Source organism: Pygoscelis adeliae, unplaced genomic scaffold, assembly GCF_000699105.1.
Source record: "Pygoscelis adeliae isolate BGI_AS28 unplaced genomic scaffold, ASM69910v1 Scaffold383, whole genome shotgun sequence".
Lineage (NCBI taxonomy): Eukaryota > Metazoa > Chordata > Aves > Sphenisciformes > Spheniscidae > Pygoscelis > Pygoscelis adeliae.
Window position 1 is genome coordinate 552,359 of NW_008824592.1, and position 24,912 is coordinate 577,270.

At 39.4% G+C, this 24,912-nt stretch overlaps 1 protein-coding gene across 2 annotated transcripts in view; it reads right to left on the bottom strand.

The window, feature by feature from the left end:
• Positions 1 to 24,912, bottom strand: part of GRIA4 (glutamate receptor, ionotropic, AMPA 4) — a 253,920-nt gene that overhangs the window by 21,986 nt on the left and 207,022 nt on the right. For both annotated transcript variants that reach the window (XM_009322270.1, XM_009322271.1), the window contains exon 13: positions 21,489 to 21,736. In XM_009322270.1, the coding sequence (XP_009320545.1) occupies positions 21,489 to 21,736 (248 nt within the window). The remainder of the gene's footprint in view (positions 1 to 21,488; positions 21,737 to 24,912) is intronic.

Here is a 24,912-nt window from a genome sequence, read left to right on the forward strand (position 1 = left end):
TGAAATTATCTTTCAAAGCATTAAAGATTATCAAGGAAAATTTTCCCACAGTAATTTAGAGAACCTGCAGCTGGTTGATAGTAATCCTAGAGTAATAAATAAATAAATGAAACCCATTCATGAGAGGGTTATTTAGCTCGGTTATTAGCCATATCCATAGACAGTTTCACAGCACAATAGAGAAATGGAAATAAAAAGGATGAAGAAGTAAATGTGGATTTAAGCTGCAATCATTGCTCTGAAATTAAACTGTATTGTTTATAAATGTAGTACATTATTGTCCTCTCATGTCTAGTAGGCCATATAAAACCAGGTTAGTTTCACACTGCTTTCTCTGTTGCTTTGTTATCCAGGTCCACCTCAACATGTGGAAATAAATAATTTCCTTCTGGTCAGCAAAACACAGAGAACCCTTTGCTCAACACTGCTGTATCTCCCACAGAAATGTTATAAATGAGATCCTGATAGGTGCAATGGTGGCTACACTGAAAATTATAGACCTGAGACCTCAGAGCCAGGCTAGATCACTCATACTCATCCTAGACAGTGCTTCATTCTGCCACAGAGGAAGGCATTTTGAAACTTGAGTATCCATTGCAGAAACTGTTCTTTCATCATTAAAAAATAGGACTGCACCCTCAATACCACACTTAGTCAAAACTCCCAGTGAAGAACAATGTATTCCTCAATAAAGGAATTGAAATCTTTGCAAGAGTAAGGGTTTAGTAGTAGAAAGCAGGCAAGTGCTTTAATATTTGACTCTTAATCCTTGCTGTCACTGCACAATCCTGCCTTTTATATTACTCAGAAGAAAACAGAGTCCTTGTATGCGATAGTCAAGCCAGTTCAGCCAAAACTGCAGCCCTTGTGTTACAGTGATACCTCACTTCACAATTACTTGAGTGCACAGACACTGATTTCAATGAATGGATCACAGCTTTTTTTAAGCTGCCTATAGAATTACAGTATGAACAACTTGATGAGAATTAAATCATTCTCACTCATTTAAAAATCACTTTCCATCTCCCCATATATAAATAGTAATAAGCAGTTTAAAACGTTAATCAGTGTCACTTCTTTTTAAAGAGCCTACTTGTGCCAACTGCAGATATGCCTTTCAGAGTTAGCAAAAGATAAAATGGCACAGACAGATGACAGTGCAACTACCCAGTCCTTTGCAAAATAACATCTATGACTCCAGACAGGGATAACTCATCTGCTACCCAAAAGAATCACAGTAGGGTGCTATCCCAAAGCCCAGGGAAGCTGGCAGAGAGCTCTGCTTTGACTTCCAGTGAGTTTGGGTCACAGCAATGGTTAACAGACGACCCATCCGCTGGATTTCAGTTGGTACGAAGCAGTGTGGCAGGCATTCAACAAATGATCTGAACGCTATGCCATACAACACCGTGGTACCTAGCAATTACATGCTGAACTGCAGGAGGGGCACTTCCAAGGCTGATAGAGACACACAAAGGTCCCTGCACCATGAGGGAATGAGACAGAGGCCCAGGCTAGGGACCACAGCAGCCAACATCACAAGCACTGCTGAAAGTCTGAGACAGCCATAGAGGAACAGCACGGGAGGGGACACCAAATTCTGTCTAATGCACCCCTTTAAGCACCTATTTCAGCACAGCAACGCAGTATCTCTAAGAAACCAGAAACTAAAACATGAAATGCATCCTGCACGGTAAAATCAAGCCTGTTTTCAATAGCTTAATGCCCAAAGCATGAATACATGCAGTAGGTAGAAAAGGCTCTCTCCAGCCTGATTAGACTTGAACAGTCTCAGCCACGGTTGCTTTTTGTCTAAGTCTTTCAGCTCCCCAAATCCCTGGATACACAGTGGTTCATAGAATGGATGGAAACCGCCACCCATCAGCACCACTCAGCACCATCCGTGAATGCAATTCAGAGGAGTCAGCCTTGGCCTGAGCACACATGGCAAAGGAGACCCCCTCCATGAAGTTAGGTCCCAAAATACCCGGTTTTGAATACTAAATGGCCTAAAGGCACAGACAGGTCCCTAAGTAATCATTACAACAAAGGCAGGATCTCTGCTGGGAGCATTTAATAACAATCTTTTAGGCAACGAGTAGAGGTCTGCCAGGAAAACTTAAATGTCTTAGCTATTTAAACAGGTTTGACATTTTCCTGAATCCCTTTCCTGAATTTAGGCTCATAAATTCTGTGTAACTGGCACGTTAGATAGCAAAATATTTCCCTGAACCCTGAGCAGCTTCTTGGTGAAGTTCTGCCATTATCTTTACAGACAGTGGCACTGTTGTTTCACTGTTTAACGTTGGGGATGTTGTTCACTTGAAATAATGAACGAGCAGGATGTGCAAAAATAACATGACTCACTAATGAGACTCTATATACACAGAGACAGCTTTGTTTAAACTACAGCCATATTGCACAGTGCATCATCTGAGAACCGCTGGTGCCACCACTGCAGTTACTGAGGCAGAAGCAGAGACTCCAACCTTCTAAAAGGCTTTTCACAAACCCTTCTCACAGGGCTTTGAAAGCCTCAGAAATCACTCAGTCACTTAGAAGTCACACTGAGCGGAGGGATGCCACCTCTGTTTAACCTTAGGTTCTCTGAACGTACAGCAAACTTCAAACCAAGGGTACCTGCATGTTAAATGATCAAAGCACCATGGCCATGGCACCATGGCCATATGTGAGGTATGGACCAACTGGCAAAATACAGGGATTTGCTTTTTATTCCAGTAAAATCCATGACTATTTAGTCATGTAAGGTTATTGTATACATAATGCTATATAAGTAGTGCCTGGAATGAAGTGGGATCAGTAAACTACTGCACAATGGGAAGTGAAGCCACGGATGCGGTGGTGCACCTGGAGAAGGAGTTCACTGAAGGAACAAGCTTTCCCAAGATCACAATGTCACAGCGAGTGACATGTCGGCAATTGATGATGCATCTCAAGCAATTCAAAGCTCATTTTCTTTCTTGCACTTTGGACATCTCTCCCTGCAGCTACCTGCCGACACAGCCGTTTCCCAGACAAGCCCCTCGGTGCTCTTGGCGCAGGCTGGAGGGTATCCTCCCTCAGGGCAAGGCAGAGAGAGAGCCCAGTGAAGCCGAGTTCAGTGACCTTATTTCAGTAATGTGAATTGCAGTTATTCTCTCATGACCTAATCTGTATGCAGCCCAGGTGGCTTGGGAAGAGGAGGCCACAGCTGCCTGAGAGCCTCCCCTCGCTGCACAACCTAGCGCTCCCTGGATGCAGCTAAGGATCTGTCTCAGACGTATTTAGTGAAACACAAGCGGGTGCATTTTTACAGCTTGTTCATATCATTGGTTCAAATGATTTTAAATGGGAAAAATTAAAATGCAACCTTACCAAGCAAAAAATTAAAACCTGCCCAGCTTCTGAGCTGTTTATTTTAACCATATTTTGAAAAGTGCTGATGGCAGATTGTAACACGACACAAATGCAGCACAGTTTAAGGATGTTTGACAATTCATCAGGAGAAATTAAGTGTAAAGCTGCATGGCACTGGCTGAATATGTTTAATAAATTAGGAATGAAACAAGCACTCGGTTAGTAAGGAAGATGTAGCCAAAGCTTGTATCATTCTGTACTCAGAAGGCTTGAAGGATCAATAATGCAAATATTAAAAGGGAGCGCTAATGCAAGAGCATTTTTACAAGAAAAACAACCTAATTTTAATTACAAAGGCCCAACTTTGAAATCATGTTTTTTTAAACACATTCAAAAATTTATAGGAATAATTTTTGTACTGGTATTTAGAAAGGTTTGCATGTTGTAATGATATTTGTATGAAAAAATTGTATTCAAATACTGAAGCACAGCACATATCAAGACATTTTCACATGTAGCTGATAGTTCAAACAAAATAGAGTCCTTGGGACTTGCTCTGATAGCTTACCCAGCATTTGTATTAAATAAAGAACTACTAGTATTCAAGTTGTGAGTCTTCACAACAATATTAGCTCTTCTGCAATGGGTTTCTCAGGCTTTCCTCCTAAACTCTTCCATTGCTATATACATGCTTATCACAGAAAGGACGTGACCGGCCATCTCGGTTGAGTGCCCAGGCCCAGCTGAGGATCCACAAGGACAGTGGATGCCTCTTGAATTCCACCTTGCAAAACCCAAGTACCCCTGAGGAACTGACTGGTCTGCAGAAAGCCGAAAGTCTTGCAAAAAAGCTATGGGCAGGTTGTGTGCTGCATTCGAAGCTAATACCATTTATAAATGTTACTTAAAAATCCCCTATCCAATTGCATTTAAAACACCTCTTCCAGAACAATATCTCAAAATATTCTACAAGCACTAAGAATAAAGTATCTTTACAAGAGTGTGTATGTATTGTTATTCTTTGTTTAGAGATGGGAAATTTACAGCAATGCTCAAATACTTTTCAATTGTGGCTAATTAAAATAAGTATAATGCTCTTCATTTAGCCATCCAAATAAGATGGTTAATTTCCAGGGGCACAGAGTATTTACAGCTTCTATGTATATCCTAAGTATGTAGCTTAGCTACTTGAACTGAGCTTTGTAAACAAATATGAGCCAAACTGACACCTTGAGGATCAGCAGGAGTTCCAATTAATGGGAGACCCACTGCTGCTAAAAATTGCCATAGCTACTTTGAATTCAAAGAAGTTCTGACAATTTACACCAGCTAGAGGTCTGATGACTGTAGTTTAAAATATTTATATAAATTGAAAGCTGTTTTGCAGCAAGATATTCCAATTACAGTATGCAAACACTTCTTGGCACAAACAATTAAATGTATATTTTGCTTGTGTAAAAATAACAGCAGTTGACCTGGGAAGGCAACTCCACTTGTTTCTCTGCTTTATGTAAAGTTTTGCTGTAAATAAAAAACACATAAAGTTGTCCCTAGAGTAACTGTTCATATTGGTTCAGTATACAGTCTTTAGTAGAAGTAGAAACACCAGTTTCTCTCAACTCTGAGCTATTTTAATTTTCGCTAATGACTACCTAATCCTGTTCTCATTGAGCAGTACCACTTCTCAAAGTACAGTTTTTCTTGCTGGTTGCAGCCTAAGCAGGATTATGTGAATAGGCTGTTGCAGTCCAACACCTGCAACTCAAAATACATATTTTAAAGGCTTGAGTGGGATTTTTCAAAAGTGTCTGAGCACCAGTGTAACACCGCTCCACACTGCAGGAATTGCTCTGAGGATAAGCTTAGCCCACTGCCAACTGCCTTGAAACTCTCTCTCACCTCAGAAACATTAGGAATTGTGAGCCCTTTACAATTTTTATACATTTGATATTGCTGAAAGCACTTACAATAATATTTTAAAATTTGAAATGTGTAAAATGAGCATTTTTTAAATACATGCCCCCAAAATACTTAATGCTTTCAGACAGCGTAACATTGACCTCTGGCATGGCTGGCAGAAAGCCTTTTGCCTTTTTGCACCTTAGGCGAAGCAGATCTCGACTCACGGTTTTGTCACAGCAGGGTGTTTGGATGCTGTTTCACCTGCCTCTCCAGTAACTCCTAAATTTAGGGGCCCCCGGTTGAGAAAAAAATAGTAGTGTTGGCACGGACAGGTAGGGGTTTCGTGGCGGGGCACAGGACGTGGTTCAGTGCCAGGCAGAGGTTCCATCAGTGTTGGATTAGTGCTGCTGAAAGACAGGGAGTTATGGCTTGTTGTGGGGGCCACAGCAGTGAAGCTCTACCAGGTCTCATGCTGTCCCTCTCCTCTCCTACCTAGACTGCATTCGTGCAGGTCTTTCTAAGTGACATTATGTTACGTTATCCAGGCACGCATTGTTGAGACTCCTTATGCCACTCCATCCACAAGAAAAAGCCAAACACTGCAGTTTACTGTCTGCGCAAATGTTCTATTTGTTTTTTTGAATGGATGACTTGATTTTAACAGGATTGAAAACATTATTCATCATTACTGATGTTGGCCAGTAGATTTAAATTTTCTTTTACATAATACCTTAGCCGTATTTGTAAGGCATTTTAAGTTTATGCTTCTGAATGCCATGGAGTGACTATTTTCATCCAGAATGAGGCTAGGAAAAATGTCTCTCTTTTGGATGCAATTCAGTGCTTATTGAATAGAAATAGGGCGTGGTCCCTTAAACTTAGAGAGTTGTTCCTTCTTTATATCCATCTCAATCCATTTGATATGACTGATGGATTATTAGACAGCCTATTAAGATCGCAGACTCTGGCCACCCTACAGAGGAAGATTTTACTACATCAAAATCTTCCAGCACAAAGCAGGTGGCAGCTGTTTTAGCAGCTTCTAATTTTTCACTCCATTCAGCATGTCCCAGCAGTGGCAGAAATATTGTGCCTTGGACTGAGCATTTCACAGCTTTCATCCACAGGAAGACCCAGCCCTAGGCTGAATCACCTATCCCCAGAAGAAATGTTACTGTGACCTCCAAAAACAGTCAGGGCTCTCGCTGACAAATCATGGAAAGTAAAATATCCTGTTGGACTCACTGCAAAAAAACAGGTTTTCTGGTTCCTAACCAGTCCCATGTCTCAATGTGCTATATAAATGTATGTTCTATTCAGTGGGTAGCAGGGCAGCTAATATAATAAACCCAAGATCTTTCTTAATGCAGTATTGAACATATCTGGCATTTTTGGAGACTGGTTCAAATTTGGCAATGTTTGAAGAGATTGCACTGTCAGACTTCTCCAATTTTTCATTTATGCCAGGCTGAATCTCACCCTTTATGAACATATAATGGTAAGATGGATAAGAGGAACTATATTTGACATGGTCTTCTCCTGTTATTCTATTCCTTATGATACGTTGCTGCATTTTCTTCCTTGCAAGCAGCAAGACCCGAAAACAGCAACTGATTAGTTTAAGATGTCAGTTTAAGATTAAGAAATGGTAAAAAACCATCAGGAGTCACAATGGAGTGACTTCTACAAGTAAAGATGCTCAGCTGAGCATCTGTGCACACCTTTTTCACAAACTACCTCACCGTCAGCTTAAGATGCTCCATAAAAGGTGATGGAAGTCCCCTGTCCTAGCTAATGTTTCTGAGATGTCCTCAGAGAAGAGTCATACAAAATGAGTTGCATTTAACCACTCTCAGGGTGAGAGAGACATAGGTATCTGTGGCAAGAGCCACAGTGAGAGAAAAAACCTCCTGCCATCTTCTCAGCAGCTGCAACTGGAAGAAAAATGAACTTACTGCTATTACTGTTCTCAGGAATTTGAGGAGCAGCCAGATTCAACTGAATTTCTATATTTTTATTTTAGAAACTAAACCCACTATTTTAGGTGCTGTTTCCAGTGAGCACCAATCTTTTGCCTGTCTGGTTAGACTTTTCAGCCACCAAGTCCCAGTCTCACCTTAATGAGAATGAAGCATGAAATGACTGCAAAGTCAAATACCATCAGCATACTGTACGGTACTGAAAGTGCTGTAATTCAAGCAGTCTGCTCAGCCATTAATTTTTTCCTAGTGAGGAAAGCAATTCCACATGGGAAAGCTATAGGGCAAAACTGCACTTTGCTTGTGAGGGAATTCATTCACTGACATCAGTGTGTACAAAGGTATTAAAGTAACGTGGCCACTATGTCAAAAGCCATCGATAACACTGAGAAATCAGCATGGATGCTTGATTTTTACTCTTGCCAGAAACAGGCCACTAATTCCTAAGATATACATAGCTGATACACTGTTATCAGATCTAAACTTAGACTGAGAAGAGGTATGAGAGACTTCTGTGACTATACATGCTTCTTTGTGACTCCATACTGTCGTTTTTCATAAAGAAGTATTAGAAGGAAGGCAATAAATGGAAAGATCCCTGCTAAGAGACAGTTTCTTAAGCTTTGGTCTAATTATAATGCAAGCACTTTGAAGTTCATTGTTTTAATTAGAAGCAGAGACTAAGAGAAAAAACAGGGGGCCCATTCCCCAGGCGGGAACTCTAGCTGCAACTGCAATGCAAACAATAAATAATACTGCCTAACTTGAGCCTTAGCGAAATGCTGGCTTGTGTTTTGCCTAATGGCAGATCAATACCATACAAATGAAGCAATTACAGTTGTGTCATATAAAGCCTTATTTGGTCAGCAGCCAAAACGGGGATTAGCTGGAAGTGTTCCTAGGACTTTCTGTCTGAATATTATCGCAGAAGTTAATGAGGAAGATCTGATAGGCTGAGACAAACATAAATGGTGCCAGCAACCAGATGAGATGGTCGGTCCAATAGCCAGTGTGCTGATAATTAAAATGCCCTAAAGCCAGTTGAACATCAGTCCAAGATCAGGTGAAATTATCAGACAAGGGCAATCCAATCCCTCTGGCAACCAGCTATATAATGTTGCCACCATTGGTACAGCCATGTACACAGCAGCAAATGCAAATACACCAGCACTCACACCAGTCAGACCAGGCACAGTCACTTCAATACAGTACTACTCATGCTTGCAATGTTTCAAACACAAGCAGCCAGGCTATAGAGAAAACAAGGTATGGAAATTACTAACAGATCTCTGCAGTGGATATGGAGATCCAACTAATGTAATTGCTGTTGTCCTGAACACATGCCCACATGCTACTTTTAATAAAATAGGCTGAAGGGAGTAGGGTCCATTGGTGATGGAGATTTCTGCTATTGCGTTCTAAAGGGAAGACAGAACAACATGTGGTCATAGACCACAGACTGTTTAAGAAACCATTAATTGAAGTTACGTTTTCCCTATTGTTTTGTCTCCAAAACAGTTTCTTTGATCAAAGACACTGAGAAATCTACCGTGGGGTTTGTTCTGAGGCACACATCTCCATGAATTTGAAATAATCATACAAACATCTGAAGTAGGAATGGACTTTAAATATTCACAGCACAATAAACACTACGCTATTAATCTTCACTATCCATCTGAGGTTGATGGGCAACTGTCATTACCCTCAATTTGCAAAGGTGAAACTGAAGCCAGAAGGTGAACTGACCTCCTCCAAGACTTCCAGGAAATTGGGGCAGGATCATAATTAAGCTCATCAGTACGACATGACTTCCAGCCTTGTGCTCAGTCAACCACACTTCATTGCTGCCCAGAAATCTTTGGGCCTTGTCAGGCAAGTGTTCATAGAGAATTTATCCTTCTGGCCTCCCAATGGAAGTAACTTCCTAGAGACAGACTAAGCTTAAACTTCTGTGCACATTCCCTCAACTCAGTCTTTAACCATGAGATACTCCTAATTTTTCTGCATACCCTGCCAAAAGTGAGAGACAGCCAACCTGAGTGGTCTGACTCCTGTAACAAAAAACTCTTCCACCTTTTGACCTCACTCTTAGGGGTTCCACAAAGGTCCATGCTGTCAGTCACTCAGCAGCTATATAAGGCTGCTTGGGAAGTTAAGGCTCCCTTTGCCCTGGCAAAGCACAGGTACAAAGCACTGCCACTTATTCCACTGAGTTCAGATACTCTCACTCTCTTTTGCTTTTCCAGCATGAAAATGGGATTTAGATGAGAACAATCTGATTGACTTCTGATTCACAGAAATCATAACTAAAGCCTAGTGGTCAAGAGCAGCTTTTGTAAAAGTTGGGGAGAAGACCTTCTACTATGCAGAAAACTTGAACATCCTTCTCTGTAAGCTCCTACATCTTTCCAAATACTCCTGTAGTTCCAGGAGATTGAATGTGTTGGCTGAAGATGTCCTTTTCACATCCATAATTGTAAAAATGATCATTTTTAGTGCATTTAGCATAGTGCAGTTTGGAAGGCACCTCAGAAGGTGTCTGGTGCAGCCTCCTGCTCACACAAGGGTCAGCTCTGAGGTCAAACCAAGCTGCTCAGGGCTTCATGCTGTCACGGTTTGAAAACCTCCAAGGATGGAGACTGCAGAACCTCTCTGGGCAACCAGTGTCACTGTCAGACTGTCCTCAGGCAGTCAGGGGAAAAAGTTCCTCCTTACAACCAGTCTGAACTTCTCCTGTTTCAGTTTATGCCCCTTGTCTCTTACCTTCCCATCCTGCACTGCTGTGAAGAGCCTGGCTCCACCTCCTCGAAGACCTTCCCACAGGCACTGTGGGCTGCTGTTAGGTCCCCCCCAAAGCCATCTCTGCTCCAGGCTGAACAAGCTCAGCTCCCTCAGCCTCTCCTCACAGGGCAGGTGCTCCAGCTCCAGCTTGATCACCTTCCACTGAAATTGCTTCAATTTATTGATGTTTTTCTTGAATTAGGAGGCCAAAAATGGATGCAATATTCTAGATGTGGTCTGAATGTTTGCAATTATTTTATTTGATGCCACAATATCTTCTCTTGTGGCCTACAAATTGGATGAACTAAAAGCACTCTAATTGGAACTGCCTTGGATAATTGCCTGCTATCTAAAAGAGATGCCAAAAGTAGCAGCCTGCTTATTTAACCATGATAGGAACAATTCCTAAATCCTCAAGAAACTGTGATGACTTTCTGTTCACTTTCAACTACACTTTTATAGCCTGAGTTTGCATTACTTAAACTCTGCACAACCAGAACTAATTGTCAAGTGTTCATGTGGATTTAAAGGAAAAAAATCATTAGCAGGTAAAGTTAGAATATAATTAAATTAGTAACATATACTGATTAAAACCTGAGGCGATGGATCTTAAAAAGCGCAGAGCATCTGAATGTAGGCTGGTCCCACAGCTTTGCACACAGAAGGACATCATCTTTTTAATTAAAACCAATGAAGAAATGAGCATCAGCCTACATCCTGGCTCTTACTGTTTTGTGTTGCAACCAGTAAAAAGCTTTTGTGGAAATCTTCAAATTAAAAATATTTGTTGAAAATGTAAAAAATCTGAAAAATTTCCTCATAATGTTTGCATTCGGGCACCTGAAATTTGGGTGATTTGACTTATCTAGAAAAAGTCAACATATTCTGTAGGAAATAACTCACAGATTTCCAACCAGGTCCTATGAGTTTTTCTGTAAAATCAGAATTTTAAGATCCAAAATAGATCTGAACCACACAAATGACACAGCGTAAAATGCTATAAAAAGAATTTCCATACTGCTGTGTGCAAAATCAGGTGCCTACATCCATACCAGTGAAGCCAAAGGTCTCACTCTAAAAGTAAAAGCCTCTCTTAGGACAAACACAGTTGCAAACTTTGGCTGCACTAGATGGAACCATATAAGCAATAGATCGGAATGAGCCTAATGTGTAATTATGTACACAGGAAGCCTATTCTGGAGGTAACAGATGGGCTGCCAGATGTTGGGGCTGCTCTCACCTGCAGGCCTCGGTTGTCCCTGCTGCTAGTAACGGAAGATGCAAGGGACCTTCCTGCGCACAGATGCTATTCCTGCCCACGTGGCGGGGAGGAATGAAAAAAAAAAGCTCTGTCTTCTCTGGGTCCTCGAGGCAGATTATTCTTTTCATGTGTTCTTTTAGAGTAGAAAGAAATAACTGAAGTGTAACAATAAAATAGGTCTCTATCAGGTCAGGCTTGGACCACTTTCATCCAGTTCACTTTTGGCTTTAAAAAAGTGCAGGGAAAATTGTAGTTAAACTTTGACTACAGAAAACTGCCAATCCTGCCAAAAGCTGTTAAAAGAGAGTCTCACTCAACAGAAGAGCAGACAGCATTGTTCAGCATCATGTGATTTGCTAAAAGATATGGTTAAATAGGAGCTAAATCCTTCTTCAGCTTTGATTTAAGCTCTTAATGACTTAATTGGAATGGAATTAAGTGACTTAATTAGTGACTTAAATGGAAGCAGAGGAAGGATGGCAGAAAATGGGAGTAAGGCTTCTAGCTATAAAAATACAGAAAGACTTGAGCAAAGTGTATCTAGAGGTAGTTGAGAAAAAGAGAGGTAGTTTTGACTCTACTTCCTACCACACACAAGGTAGACCAGATCAGAGAAATAACTACTGATCAACCACAAGTCACCTTTTTATCACACAATCTTTTAAACTTGTGTTGTTCAGCAAGATGCACATATGGCCATTTTTATCTGGATCCTGAGCACCTTGGGAACATCTTGCTGATGTGGGGTAATAGCCGCATTTTAGAGATGTCATGCCAAGATACACGGTAGCTTAAAAGATATATTAAAACTGCCCAGGGAGCTGGAGCTGGGTGTCAGTCCCAGGCCTCCTGAATATTGTTTTGTGCTTTTTTTCATTGCCAACATTTTCACCTTTCATTCTGGGATGTTCATTCCCTACATAATGCCTACTCCGTTGCATGGAGTGCTGGTCTAAGATACTGTTCTCAGCTCAAAGAAACTCCATGAGAAAGAAAATAAACTTTTTTTCCTACTTTTGGTTTGGGATTTCTCACAAGACCCAAGGCTGCATAAAGACTAAATGGCCATTTTGTGTTTTGTGGGAGTCCATCTAGTACTTACTGTCAATTGGAAGTGGGCAGTTTTGCAACTACCACACAGATTAATCGCAAACTGTTTTTCAGGTGTTATTTGTTCCCCAAATGTCAGTTCCACAGAGAGGTATTGTTACGAGCTGCTGAGATGCCTTTCAGTGGCCTGCTCCCTTGCTTTAGTCTACCTACAATTTACCTGGACAATTATTATCTTAGTGCGATAGGCCTTTTACTTGGTGGGAACTGTACCATCAACTTCAAAAGGTAGCTGGGTTGCGCCCTTAATGAATACATATTCTGAAGTCTGGCTGTTTCCTGGGAATTGACAGCTAAACAGTTGTAATGAAAAGAAAAGAGAGAAATAATAACGAGCTGCATTGTTAAAATATAATGGGCTGCATCTTGCCCTCTGCTGAGCTGCTTTACGAGGGATTGGGGAAATGGCAGGGGAAAGGGCAGGAGAAATTTATTTCTGAAGTGCCAAGAAGCAGAGTTTGTTCCTCAGAGGATCTATAGATTGGAAGCAATGATAACCCTTTTGTATCCCGCTGGCATACTCTGGGGATTAATGCTTATCAAACCTTGGCAAACTTCCAGAAAGTCAGGATGATGTGTGCACAGCAATGGTATCAGTATTTTTGAGAGATTCTGGTCTTCACTGATAGTTCTAGGGAAGTTCATTGGTTATACTTAAAAATATACCCCTTTTTACCTGACAGAGAAGTGAACAGCCTGACATATTTCATTTGGACAGATCTGATATCGTGAAGCTCCTGCTCTGTTTGCATTCAAATATTTCTGAAGCAGAAAAACAGAAAAAGAACTGTGGGTTTTTTTGATGCCTTGATTTCTTTCTGATTGTAGAAAACAAGCCTGTTATAAAACTTGTCCAAACAATGCTTCTACATGACAGCACAGAAATTTCACCTTTAGTAACCACTAAATTTCAGAAGGACAAAGCTCTTGCATAAATATCTTGTAAAAAAGGAGAATAAAGAGAAAAAAAAGCCTGATCGTGCTGTTAAGCCAATGCTAAAGCTGAAGGGACAGAATGGTAGTTTCACTTTTATACGGATCATACTGCTAATTTAAAAATACCTATTGCCATCGCAATGTTTAGATAAAAAAATACCTTTATAGGCAATAGTTTTATTGCTGTTTCCACGCTCTGTCCTTTCACTCGGGCTCAGAAGCACCTTGTTTCACAACTGTTCTCACTAAAATCCTGAGACCTTCCCTGGAGTAAGGAGCAGGATGATACGAGCAGAGAGGTACCAGAATGTGATTGTGCAACCAAAATGGGAGCTGGGCTTCCTGGAAGAGCTTTGCTTTCCATCAGCGGCTTCTAATGTCATTTGTAGTGTAGGAAAACAGAAGTGGCAACAGAACAAATTCCTGTGACTTTTGCTCTCTCCTCCAGACCACGGAGAGCTTTGTTCAATTATGAATCCCCCCTGAAGTCTGAGGGTGAAAACTTCCTGTAAGTGGCAATGAAGAAATAGGCTCTGTGGAACAAGGTAGATCAGAGATGGCTCTCTGAAGTACTTGGAAGATATACTGATTATTTTTTTTTTCCAGAATAGAGAAAATTCAGTGAGTGCAGCATCATGGACACTAATGAGTTGTTTTCTTCTAAAGATACAAATACCAGAAACTCTCTCAATAACAATGCTCTTCATTGCAATTTGGTGACTTAAGTCAGGATTATTACAATTTTGTGCCTCTATATGTAAAAATGGCAAGAAAGGGCAAAACTCCTCCAAGTAGTAGATTTTGCTTAAATACATCTTGCAACGGAGCTCATTAGCCATCATCAAATTTCCCTCTTTTTTATTGCACTCTTTTCGTATGGGGAAGACCCTTATCTTGATTAAAAATTGTAAAATTAATCCAATAGGCATCACTGGGGAACAGAGCAAGATGGAATTCTGATCTCCATTCTCAAGGCTTTATTTTTAGTTTTAAAACAGATATTCTGTTTTTAGACAGAAATCATCCAGGTAACCGAAACTAAGTATGCCTCCCAGGCTCAGGTGAAAGAACAACTTGCTAACATTCATTGCCAAGCTCTCCCTTCACTGATCTTCTTTTGACCCCGACTTTTACATTCCTTGCTAAGCAGTGTCCCACTCTGCCTTTTTACCTAGTAAATGTTATTTTTAGTTGACAGAAAACCCAACAAGCTCTGAAGGATCTGACCTGCTTGAGAAATATCCAGGCTATAAGCTCTGACACTGAATGGGTAATGGGGTGGTAATTCAAGCCTTGTTATGCCTAAAGTGAAGGGAAGAATATTATGCAAAGTCATACAGTATGAGCTACACCATCAGTCAAACAGGAAAATGTTTACAATATGCATAAAATGTTATAGATAACATTCTAGTTTTCAAATCATTTTGTAGCACAGAAAGAAATGACCTTGTAAAATCTTGGTAAGTGAAACTCCTGACTAAAATCTTGTTCTTGTAAATATCAACAGACCACCCCATAACTATGCAGGGATTTTTGTTTTCTCTACTGCCCCTTGCTTTAAAAGAATAGAGGTCAAACTCAGTAAATTCACTTCACTCATTTTTATCCTCAAACCTCCATTATTCACCAGTTGTCTCCATATCTTTTCTACATCAAACATAAATAACACCAGTTTCTAGCTCCTTCACTGCTTTGCTGAAATCATTGCCTTTATGGATAACACACTGATTATGGGCAAGACCAGCCATTCTGGCAGAAGGGAAACATGAAAAAAAATCAAACCTGCTTCCTCTGCATGTCTCCTCACTGTGAAGGTTACTTGTCTTCAGAATGATCTGGGGAGGTCTTTGGATGCCAGTGTTGCCAGCTGGAGGACAGCTAGCAAGCAGAGGAAATACCCATTCTTCTCTCTGAATTGCCAGAACAATGCTCAAAAGCAGGTAGGGCATAGACCTCACCGTGGTGACCCAAGCGTACATTACCTTTGCCTATTTCCGTACCTTTCTAGAAACAGCAACACACCATTGAGTAGACAGTGCAGCCCAGATACATAGAAGGACCACATGATAGAATAGCTACATCAATGGTATTGGTTAAAAAATAAATAAGTCTACGAAGTCCTCTGAAAACTGAACAATATTGCGTACACCGAAGAGTGGTCCAGGGAAATACTTACTTTATGATACAACATAACTTATGCAAGGAAGCTTCACTCATGGGAAAATTCTATTTTTGTGAAGATTCATGGATTTCTACAGTACAAAACCTTTGAAAAACACTAGTGAAAGAACTCCTCTATAGTAAAAAAATTTTGACTCTGTAAGTAATTTGGGTGGTCAGTTCAAACATTCTTTCCTAGTTTTCGTCTTACTCAGAGGGAATCTATGAATATCATAGCCCTTTTTTGTACACATAAATAAAATTTTATAGAGAACATAAGAAACCAGAGAATGCAAGAAATTTTGGTGGAAAAAAATTTATCTACCCTTATAGATGACTACTGTGTAATGACTATGATTCTTTTCCCACAGAGCTTGGTGTTAATTGTCAATTCACTGATCTACAAAACCAGGGTAAAAAGAGAACTGGGGTATATCTCAGCATAATGTATTAAGTTCACAATAAACAGCTTTGACAGGTAATGATCTGGGAATTCCTTCCACAATAAGCTCCTTATTCTCTGGTCTCCAAAACCATCAAGGACAGAACTAGATAAAAAGTTTAATGGTCCCAACGGAAGAATTTATACTGTCAGATTTACCCTTATTTTCCCAAACTTGTTTCACGTCAATGAAAAACACATCTGAAAAAAAAGAATAGAGAATATACCATCCTCTGTAAGGTCTGCCAATATTTTCAACTAACGTGCATGCATTACCAAGACAAGTTTTCCTTCAACACTACATTTCTAACTAAGGGACCATACTGGATATATCCTTGAAAAGTAAAGGTAAAATTGTCAGCTGTAGTACCACATTGAAATGAAGCAATGAAAAAAATGGCAAGTTTAGAGATTTATCTTGGGAAAACAAGTTCCAGCTGAAGTCACTGAGATCAAGATGGTAGTTTATAAAGTCCATGCACAGAAAGACTCCCTTCATAACAGATCTTCACCTTATTTACATAAACTCACAGGTTTAATCAAGAAAAAGTTCCCTCCACCACACATCCCTCACTTCTGGGGTAAATCTCTTTCAGATATTGCACACTTATATAAAACAGGAGAATCCATAAGATTTTGACAGGGCACTGTTGGGATGCCTTTTGCACTTCAAGCACTCTCCAGGGCACTCCTCCCTTGCAAGGGATGGAAACTAAAATCCATAGCTTCACTCATGCTGTACTTTGCACTTCACACAAGTTGCTAGAATGATCAGAAAATTACATCCACATCACCTGCTTCACTGATGCATTTCCCACATTCCCCACCTCATGATAATACAAACATAGCAAAGAATAGATAAAGAACTGGCCCTTAGCTGGTGTAAAGAGTCAGTTCATGTCACCAGCTGTCACACTGCAAAGAACCAGCAGGTATCACCATGTGGACCTTTTTTCCTTCCTCCCCAGATCATAAACAATTCCTCCTAAAGTCAAACTGGAATTACTCCTTTACTACATAAAAAGAATAGAGACTTGAATAATGAAATATAGACTCCCAGATTTCTATCTATAAACATTAGTCGTAATTGCAATAGTGGGAACTTATTATAGCTCTGGATTTCATCAGGTTGGTGAACAGCCATCACCAGCCTCAAAAATACTTCAACACATCTATTCACAACAGGTTTTTATTATTTGGCTAGATCTAATGCTGCCACTCTCATCTGGCTGGACACAAAGTGTCTCACCAGACCCTCATGATCTGAGCAGGTTTCACTCATCCATGCTGCATACTGTCAGCTGCAGGACAGGACAGCCAAATGTCCTTACTTAAAACAGCCCCAGAAACAATAATGACAACTCCTCATTTTTTAGCTCAACCTGTCATTCACCTTTGAATCAAACAGCTTCAAGGCACAAAAAGTAGAAAAAACTTTTAGTGTACCTTTAAGACAAAATTGCCCCTACTTCCTTTTTCATTACCTTTTAGAGTGGAGAACTCTTTCACGTTCATCACTATTCAAACTTGTTTACGATGCCTACATATCTAAAACAGAAAAGCAGAGGCATGCAAGGCACAGGATTTGCATAGTACAGGATCTCCAGGTGTTGCCCTCTAGAAACGCAGATTACTGCAAGTGGCAAGGCAGACGAGCCAGGGGTGATCCACAATGGCCAGATCCGGCCACAAGAACGTCTTCTAACAACAATACATTTACAAAGGCTGGTCTCGCTAAGCAGAAAAGCAGCACTTTCTTAACCACCTTTGAAAACACCACCTTTGAAGAAAAAACCTCATTAATTCACACTGATTACTACACAGTAGTTTTGGAAGGATACCTACCGTGGTAGGAGGAGGAAACAGTAAGGACAGCTGGGTAGTGCCATGAGAGAAACTCAATCTTTGTTGCGATGAGAGCCTTTGCCCTCAATCCCACGTTCCTTCTCAAATATGTCAATCTTTTACAACATTACATAGAAATGAGTATCACTGAAAAGGAAGGAAGGAAGGAGACACACATGATGTGTAATGTGGTACTGCCCGGTGGGCATAAAAGAAACACACATCAGGCGTTTCCCATTCTCTTCCATCCAGTGATATGCATGAATCCTAATACTGCACCAGCACTGAGAACAAATCATTCCAATTAGCCAATAGGTACTGGTTGAACACTGCAGGAGTGTAGCATGGAACCCAATAAGGAAGAGTTTCAAATTAAAATCCACTACCCTGCTCATGTGTAGAGTCATGAGCAACAGAGAGATCAGTCCCTGGATCGCTCTGACAGGTGGATTTCATCTGCATGAGTGAAGTGACGGGTATGTGCTCTGTAATGAACATGAGCCCGGTGATGTGATGGCAGGGAACCATTGCTAGTCCTATGCTACAGGAAGAAATCTGATTTAGATTACCTCACTTTCTGTCAGTGTTAGATATGTGAAAATATATGGTCTGGTTCTCCATACACTCACATCAATTTTATCCAGCTGTTACTACATTTTCAGTGAAAAAACTCCTGATTTATAATCATTGTAAGTAGGAGGAGAATTAAGACTAAAATATCTCTAGTGAAATAGGTGTTCAAAGAGTTCAGTGAATAATTTGCTATGAATAATTCATTTGAAAAAATTGATATTTTTCCTTAGTCCTGAACAGACCAAGAATAGACTGTGACTGTTTAACATTTATATGCTCCTTGCAATTATTTGTGAACTACATCAAGTAATTTGTAGTCTACACATAACTCAAATAGGAAATTATGAGTATTAAATAAAAGATAGAATTTACAACTCCCATAGCAAATTATGTCTTTTGACTAATTTATGTAATGAGCTTAGCTAGTCTGGCCTTCATGGATTTCAAACTCCATGTTCAATATTTGCAATTATCTGTGCAGGCAGCAGTTACATAAGTCATCTGATCAGTAACAGAAACACTACCACGTGGGATGCAGTTAAAATAGCAAAACCAGCATATTCTACAATTTCAAACAATTCAGAAAATACTGAAGCATGCAGTTAAAATTTATAGCTGAGTCTTTTCTGTTCAAAAGCAGAGGGATAGGAAGCTTTTCCCCTCTTCAGTAAGCACTACTGTCTATAGACATATATGGAAGAGGTGGTACGAATGTGAGGTGTTGTTTGTTCTTTATTTTTGTCCAGATCATTAAGTGTGTTGCTTAATGTTTTTAATAGGTAAGTAGCACAGATGTGTTGCCTGAAGTTTGTCACTGGGGCTGGAGAGGGAATGGGGTGCAGCAGGAGAACAAGCAGCTTAGCACATGCGAAAGAAAGGCTCGGGAAAGGCATGGACATTGACAGCCAGTCGAGACAGCTTGAAAGAAGATTTGGTCCGATTTTCAGGTTGGGTAGGATTACCTGTATTCCCCTTTTTGAAAAATGTTTGAAGGTAGGATATGAAAAACTAAATACTGTTGTTCAAATCACCCTAATGATAGTTGCTGACCCCAGTTAGACCAAACTGTGGCCTCACTGAAACATATGGGAGCTTGGTCTTTGGCTGGGATGGAACCAGGATTTCACACTTGATCCTTACAATCAAGGTTGAGCTCTTCCTCTCTGTTCTTATTAAACTGTCTTACCAGGCCCTCTTCCTTCTAAGTCTAACTGCTTTATGTCTCGGCCCCATTACTCCTAGATATTTTTATCTAGCCAGCTGAACAAACCTGAAATAAGCCCAAATTTGACATGAACCAACTTCCACTGGCTACTAGTGCTCATTGTAACAGGCTGTCTCTTGCTGTTGGTGTTGGATACTCTGCAGAAAAGAGTAAAAGGGACTGAAGAGCACCATAAAGCATGCTTAGAGCAAACAGCCCATTGCTAAGATATATATGACAGCAGCTAAAGTGATTCCTAAAAAGTTTGCCCTAAGTTTGGCACAGTAAAGCATGACTGTCAGCAATGGGCATTTCCTTACTACAGGAAAGCAGCTCCACTAAACTGCAGTGCTGCCTACCATTTCCAGGTTGTCTGAAACACTGAGAAGGAGACAGCAAACTATTAGAAATATAAAATAAAAAGTAAGTGCTTTGAAAATATACCCAGATAATAGATCAGCCTCTCCTATTATCTGCTGCCTTCTACCTTTAACAACCCCAAGAGTTTTGGACATGTTTTTCTTTACAGTTAATACTTTTATTGTTGTCATTTTCCCCCTCTCACCTCCTTATGTTCTCTTACCACTTTATTCAGTGGTGAAGGTGACAGTTTTTAAATCTGAGAGGTACTGAGAGGACCAAAAATTCATATTAAATCACTGAAATAGCTGGCCTGATTTTTCCCTTGCACATACAAATCTTCTTTTGCTGCAGATGAAAATGATTCTGATGATACTCCTACTCCCATTGGTGTAACACAGTTAAGGCTATTGAGGTTTGTGGTATTAAGTGCAGGTTAAATTGGTGAGTTAAGAGCGAGTCTAGTTATCTGCATAGTGGTAATGATGTCTCCTCTGTGGTCACGGATGTAGACAGGTACCTTCTTAGTTACTTCCTGCACAGAACTATGGCTCCATCTGCACTTGCAATTCCTCCCTTCAACCCACTTTGTCTCCTTGGTGAATCTATTTCATCAGAGCCTGTTGTAACCCTTTATCATGAGCACGTGGGTGAAATTTGAGAAGTGGGGTGCTGGTTGCTCCGCAGGCCATTCCCTCTCCCCCACTCACATGCACCCTATAACTGTAAGACTCCACAGGCCACACTCCCTCCATCCACTAGTTGCTCTTTTACTTTGAAGAAAATTGGCAAGTCTACCAGAGGAAAAAGGCAAGTTTTGTTTGCCTTAAACATTAAATACAACACAATGGTAAATACTGCCAGTTTTAACACAGAACTAGTACCTTCACTTCTGTTTGCGTGACAATTTGAATGAAAAGCAAATGGCGTTCTGCCTGTGAATCAAAAACTCTCCTACTTGACTGAATGTGTCTGATACCATGACAAAGAAAATACTGGTGAGTTTGAAGGCAGTACTGAAATGCATAATGCTAGAAACACAAACTTCTTTTTTTTCTAAATAAGAAGGTGCTTTAATAAAAGTACTTTAATGAAGTTGCTTTAATGAAGGACTAATTGCCTCTAAGTGATGGCATTTGAAAAAAGATGCTACGAGCAGCTTCTTATTCAGAAATTAGCAGCCAAGATCAATAAACAAAACATAAAATGTAGGCATATTATTGATGCAGATACTGATGCAGATAATGTAGGTGTAATACTGCTACAAAGGGTTGAATTTGGTGAAAAAAGCTGATGAAATAGAATAGCTGATGTTAATCCTATTGAGGCTGACTTCAAGTAGCTAGTGTTCAACCAGTTTGGTTTTTATATGGCCTTGAAAGATATGCCAACTATAGCTGCTAAATCCATATTGCAATTAGAAATGGTTACCTTTGTTGATCAAAAAAATATGAAATGGAAGAAAAGAAAAATAACATACCATGTTCACACACAAAACAAAAAGAGCTATATCAGGGACATCAGGGAAGGTGGAATACTATAACAACACATTTTATATTGTTATACTATTCCACCCACCTTAATGGAGAACCCTTCGGTGTGGCTACTCCATAGCCTTTCGAATCCAGATTTCCTCCCACTTTCATGGTGTCACATGGCTTTCGTTGCTCAATGTATTCATTCATGGTGGACTCCAGCAGGAAGGCAAACTTGCCCTTGGATTTGCGGACACGAGCTACTCCCTCTGCAGTAGTCCTAGTGAACACTGATGGCTCTGCTGACTTCATGTAGGTCCACATCTTTTCATATACTGCTATTTTTGATCTCTGGAGAAAATTAAAAAGAAGTTAGAACAAAAGAATGTTGCAACATTTCAGAATGGCACTGTTCAAAATAAAGTCAATCATACTTAATATTTCAAACAACTGGGGTTGGGAAAATCATACTTGGATAAGGATTTTCTTTGAATTCCATGATTATTTTAAAAGAAACAAGAAAAAACAATATCAATACAATAAAATCAGATATTTTTAGGCCCAGTTAGCCTCTAGCAATCACAATAAAATAACTGCAAAGCTAAGACCTGAATTTACTGTTAGATAAAGGAAGTTCACACAAAGTGTTGTGAAGTGTGTTTTAGGAAATTATATACAGAATAGATATCCACAATACATCTGTGGATAATCTCCCCATAAATACTGAGCTGAATCTTGAAGCATTTTTCAGATCTAACATCCACTTTTTACATCATCAAAACCACAATAGCTTAAGTAAGATTTCTGCTTTCAACATTCAGAGTCCAGAATTCATTCAATTTACATTCAGAAAGGCTGCACAACATTTCAAGACATGGTTCACAATAAAAGATGGAAACAACAAATTTGACCAAACATGCTATTAAAGGAAAGAAAATGCCCTAAGCGTTCATCTTAAAGAAGTATTAGGTATGTTTTTAGAACCGCAGTATCAGTGGATTGATTTTAAAGACACTGATCCTGCAAGTAATTGAGTAAGAAACGTGCTTGCTCAAAGAATGTGCAAGAATTCGTGGCTTAGAGTGCATTAGTTGGAAATTTTCCTGTCTGGGAATGCATGGTGTAACGACAAATAAAGACTTAAACAAAAATAGAACTTAATGAAAAATAAAAACAAAAAAAAATGTTCATTGGAAGGACGGAAGGAAGGAAATGCTGTCGGGCTGAGAAGCTTCTCATGGTCGTTGGATTCATTCAACAACTCCTTTTCTTCCTCCAGCAACAGGGATACATACATGCAAACCAGCAGTGCGTCAGCTGAACACTATACAGTGTTTTCATTTAATAACAGATGGCACTTGTCTTCCCTTATGCATTCTGCAAAAAGGACTTTTTAAGCCAGTGCTCAAATCAGCTTTTATTTGAGTCAACAGGAGTTTCTAGCTAAGCAAGATTTGGTCTATGAGTCCATTCCTACACTGTGCTGAGCACTCCAGGAAAATATTCATTATTATAAAGCCCCAAAGCAAAGGGCCTTAGAATATTTAAACAAATATCAAATCCTATAATCTAGGTATTATTTAAATTGACAATGGCTTTAAAAAGCCTGCAACTGAGCCTTTGTATAGGTGAGAGCAATTTCCCTGAAGCACTTCTTTTTACCAATTACTGAATGATTGGTCTAACTTGAAAGTAAGTGGCATTTAACCAGAAATGTTCAATAAAAGTACCATATAACAGAACATGATAAATTATCCTTGCTTTTTCAGCTTGTCTGTATGCATCATTTTATCTTTCTGTCAAATATAATAAAATTTAAATGAACAACAGCTGTGCATGTCCATAATCACATCCTGCCTTGTCACCCTCTCTTTTCACTGTAGTCACAGCTCTTCATTTACATAATAGTGGCTGAGAGCAGAGCGTAAGCTAAGCCACCCATGTATTCATTTTGCTTTTTGCTGATGTAATTTCATGGGTTTAAATTTACAGAAAGAAAAAAAAAATGGAAGAAAGCACTAATGAATCAGGCATCATTTCAAGAATATTTACTTGCCTTTGACTGCCTTCACTTCCAATCATTTTTTACATCTTAACATCCATATCATCAGATTCTTTATAAAGTAAACATCTAATAGGTCACTTTCCTTCAAAACTAAAAACACGCAACACACAAAATAGCTCTATTAGTAAGAGGAAACAATGCTCGACATTGATTGAAAAAGGTTGCATTTAAAACTATTTTTTTAGGATCTAGTTTCCTCTGCCCATCAAGAGACAAAAAAAATATGGCAAGTCTAACAAGGCATCTGCTCTGTACGAACGTTTTCTTCTCCCAAGCTTTCATTTGTTAGCATTCAATTTCTACAAGTCAACCCAGAGTGAAAAATGAAGAGTGAAGCAACAGATACTCCTTATGATCATATGAGGAAACATTGCAGCTTTCCCCTGCACTCAGCCAGGCTAGGATAATTTTCATTGAGGGCTTTTCTGAGTAGGATTGCTAAAACTAAGTTCTTTTCCTCTTGAGGAAACTGCTCGGAAAATGCAGCTCTCACTGTGTTCAAAATAGGAAATAAGTAAATAGCTAATAGTATCAAAGTCTTCTTTTTCTTTATGTTTGCTTTAAAATGACTTTCCCCTTTTCTGTTTTCAATCTGGAATCAAAGCAGACTGAATAGCTGTTCAGAGTTTCTACCATTTTGATCAGAAATGATCAAATGATGAGAAAATATCCTGAAGGCTCATCTTCAGCTAGATAGTAATCACTGACAGAAAAGTTACACATTACTTTAATCCCAAAACTGATGACGTTTGCTTCCAACCACACAAAATGTTAGACTTGGGAAACAAGTCTTCTCCTACTATTGTTTCAGGCTAGGTCTTAATTTATGTATTATGCAAACAGTGTTTGTGCAAATATTGTCAGTCAATGATATTTTGTCTTTGTCCCTGTTTTGTGAAAAGTATTTTAGAAATAGCGCATACAATATCATTAACAATCACTATACTGTTGCAGAGATTAGAAATCATTTGATAACAGGCCCTCTATTACACCATTTTTAAAAAAGTGATCAACACAGTCTAAATCTCGATAAAGCTTCAAATTTTGCATATGCAACTTTATTTAGTATTTGTAGTTATTTTTAATGTTTCTCTTTGTATTTTGAAATAAAGGAAAAAACTATAAAGAGAACATTGATTTTCCTTCTTTTTTCTTGTAACCCTTTAAGATTAAAGTGAAAGAATGGCTGTCATTATAGACGGAGAAAGAATCTTCTCTTTAAGGAGAGATCTTGCATGAAATATTGATTCAAACAAAAAAGTATCTGTGTTTACAGGATGATTTGAAAGAATCATGAAATTTTTCTGGCCAAGACTGTTTTTATGTCAAAAGTCCTGACCTCATTACTTCAAAACATTAGCTTGTAAAAGTGTTTTGAAACTCTTAAGAAAACAACTCCGTTCCTTCGTTCTTTACTATTTCCTTGGGAATTAATTTTTGCATCATCACCTAAAAAAACTGC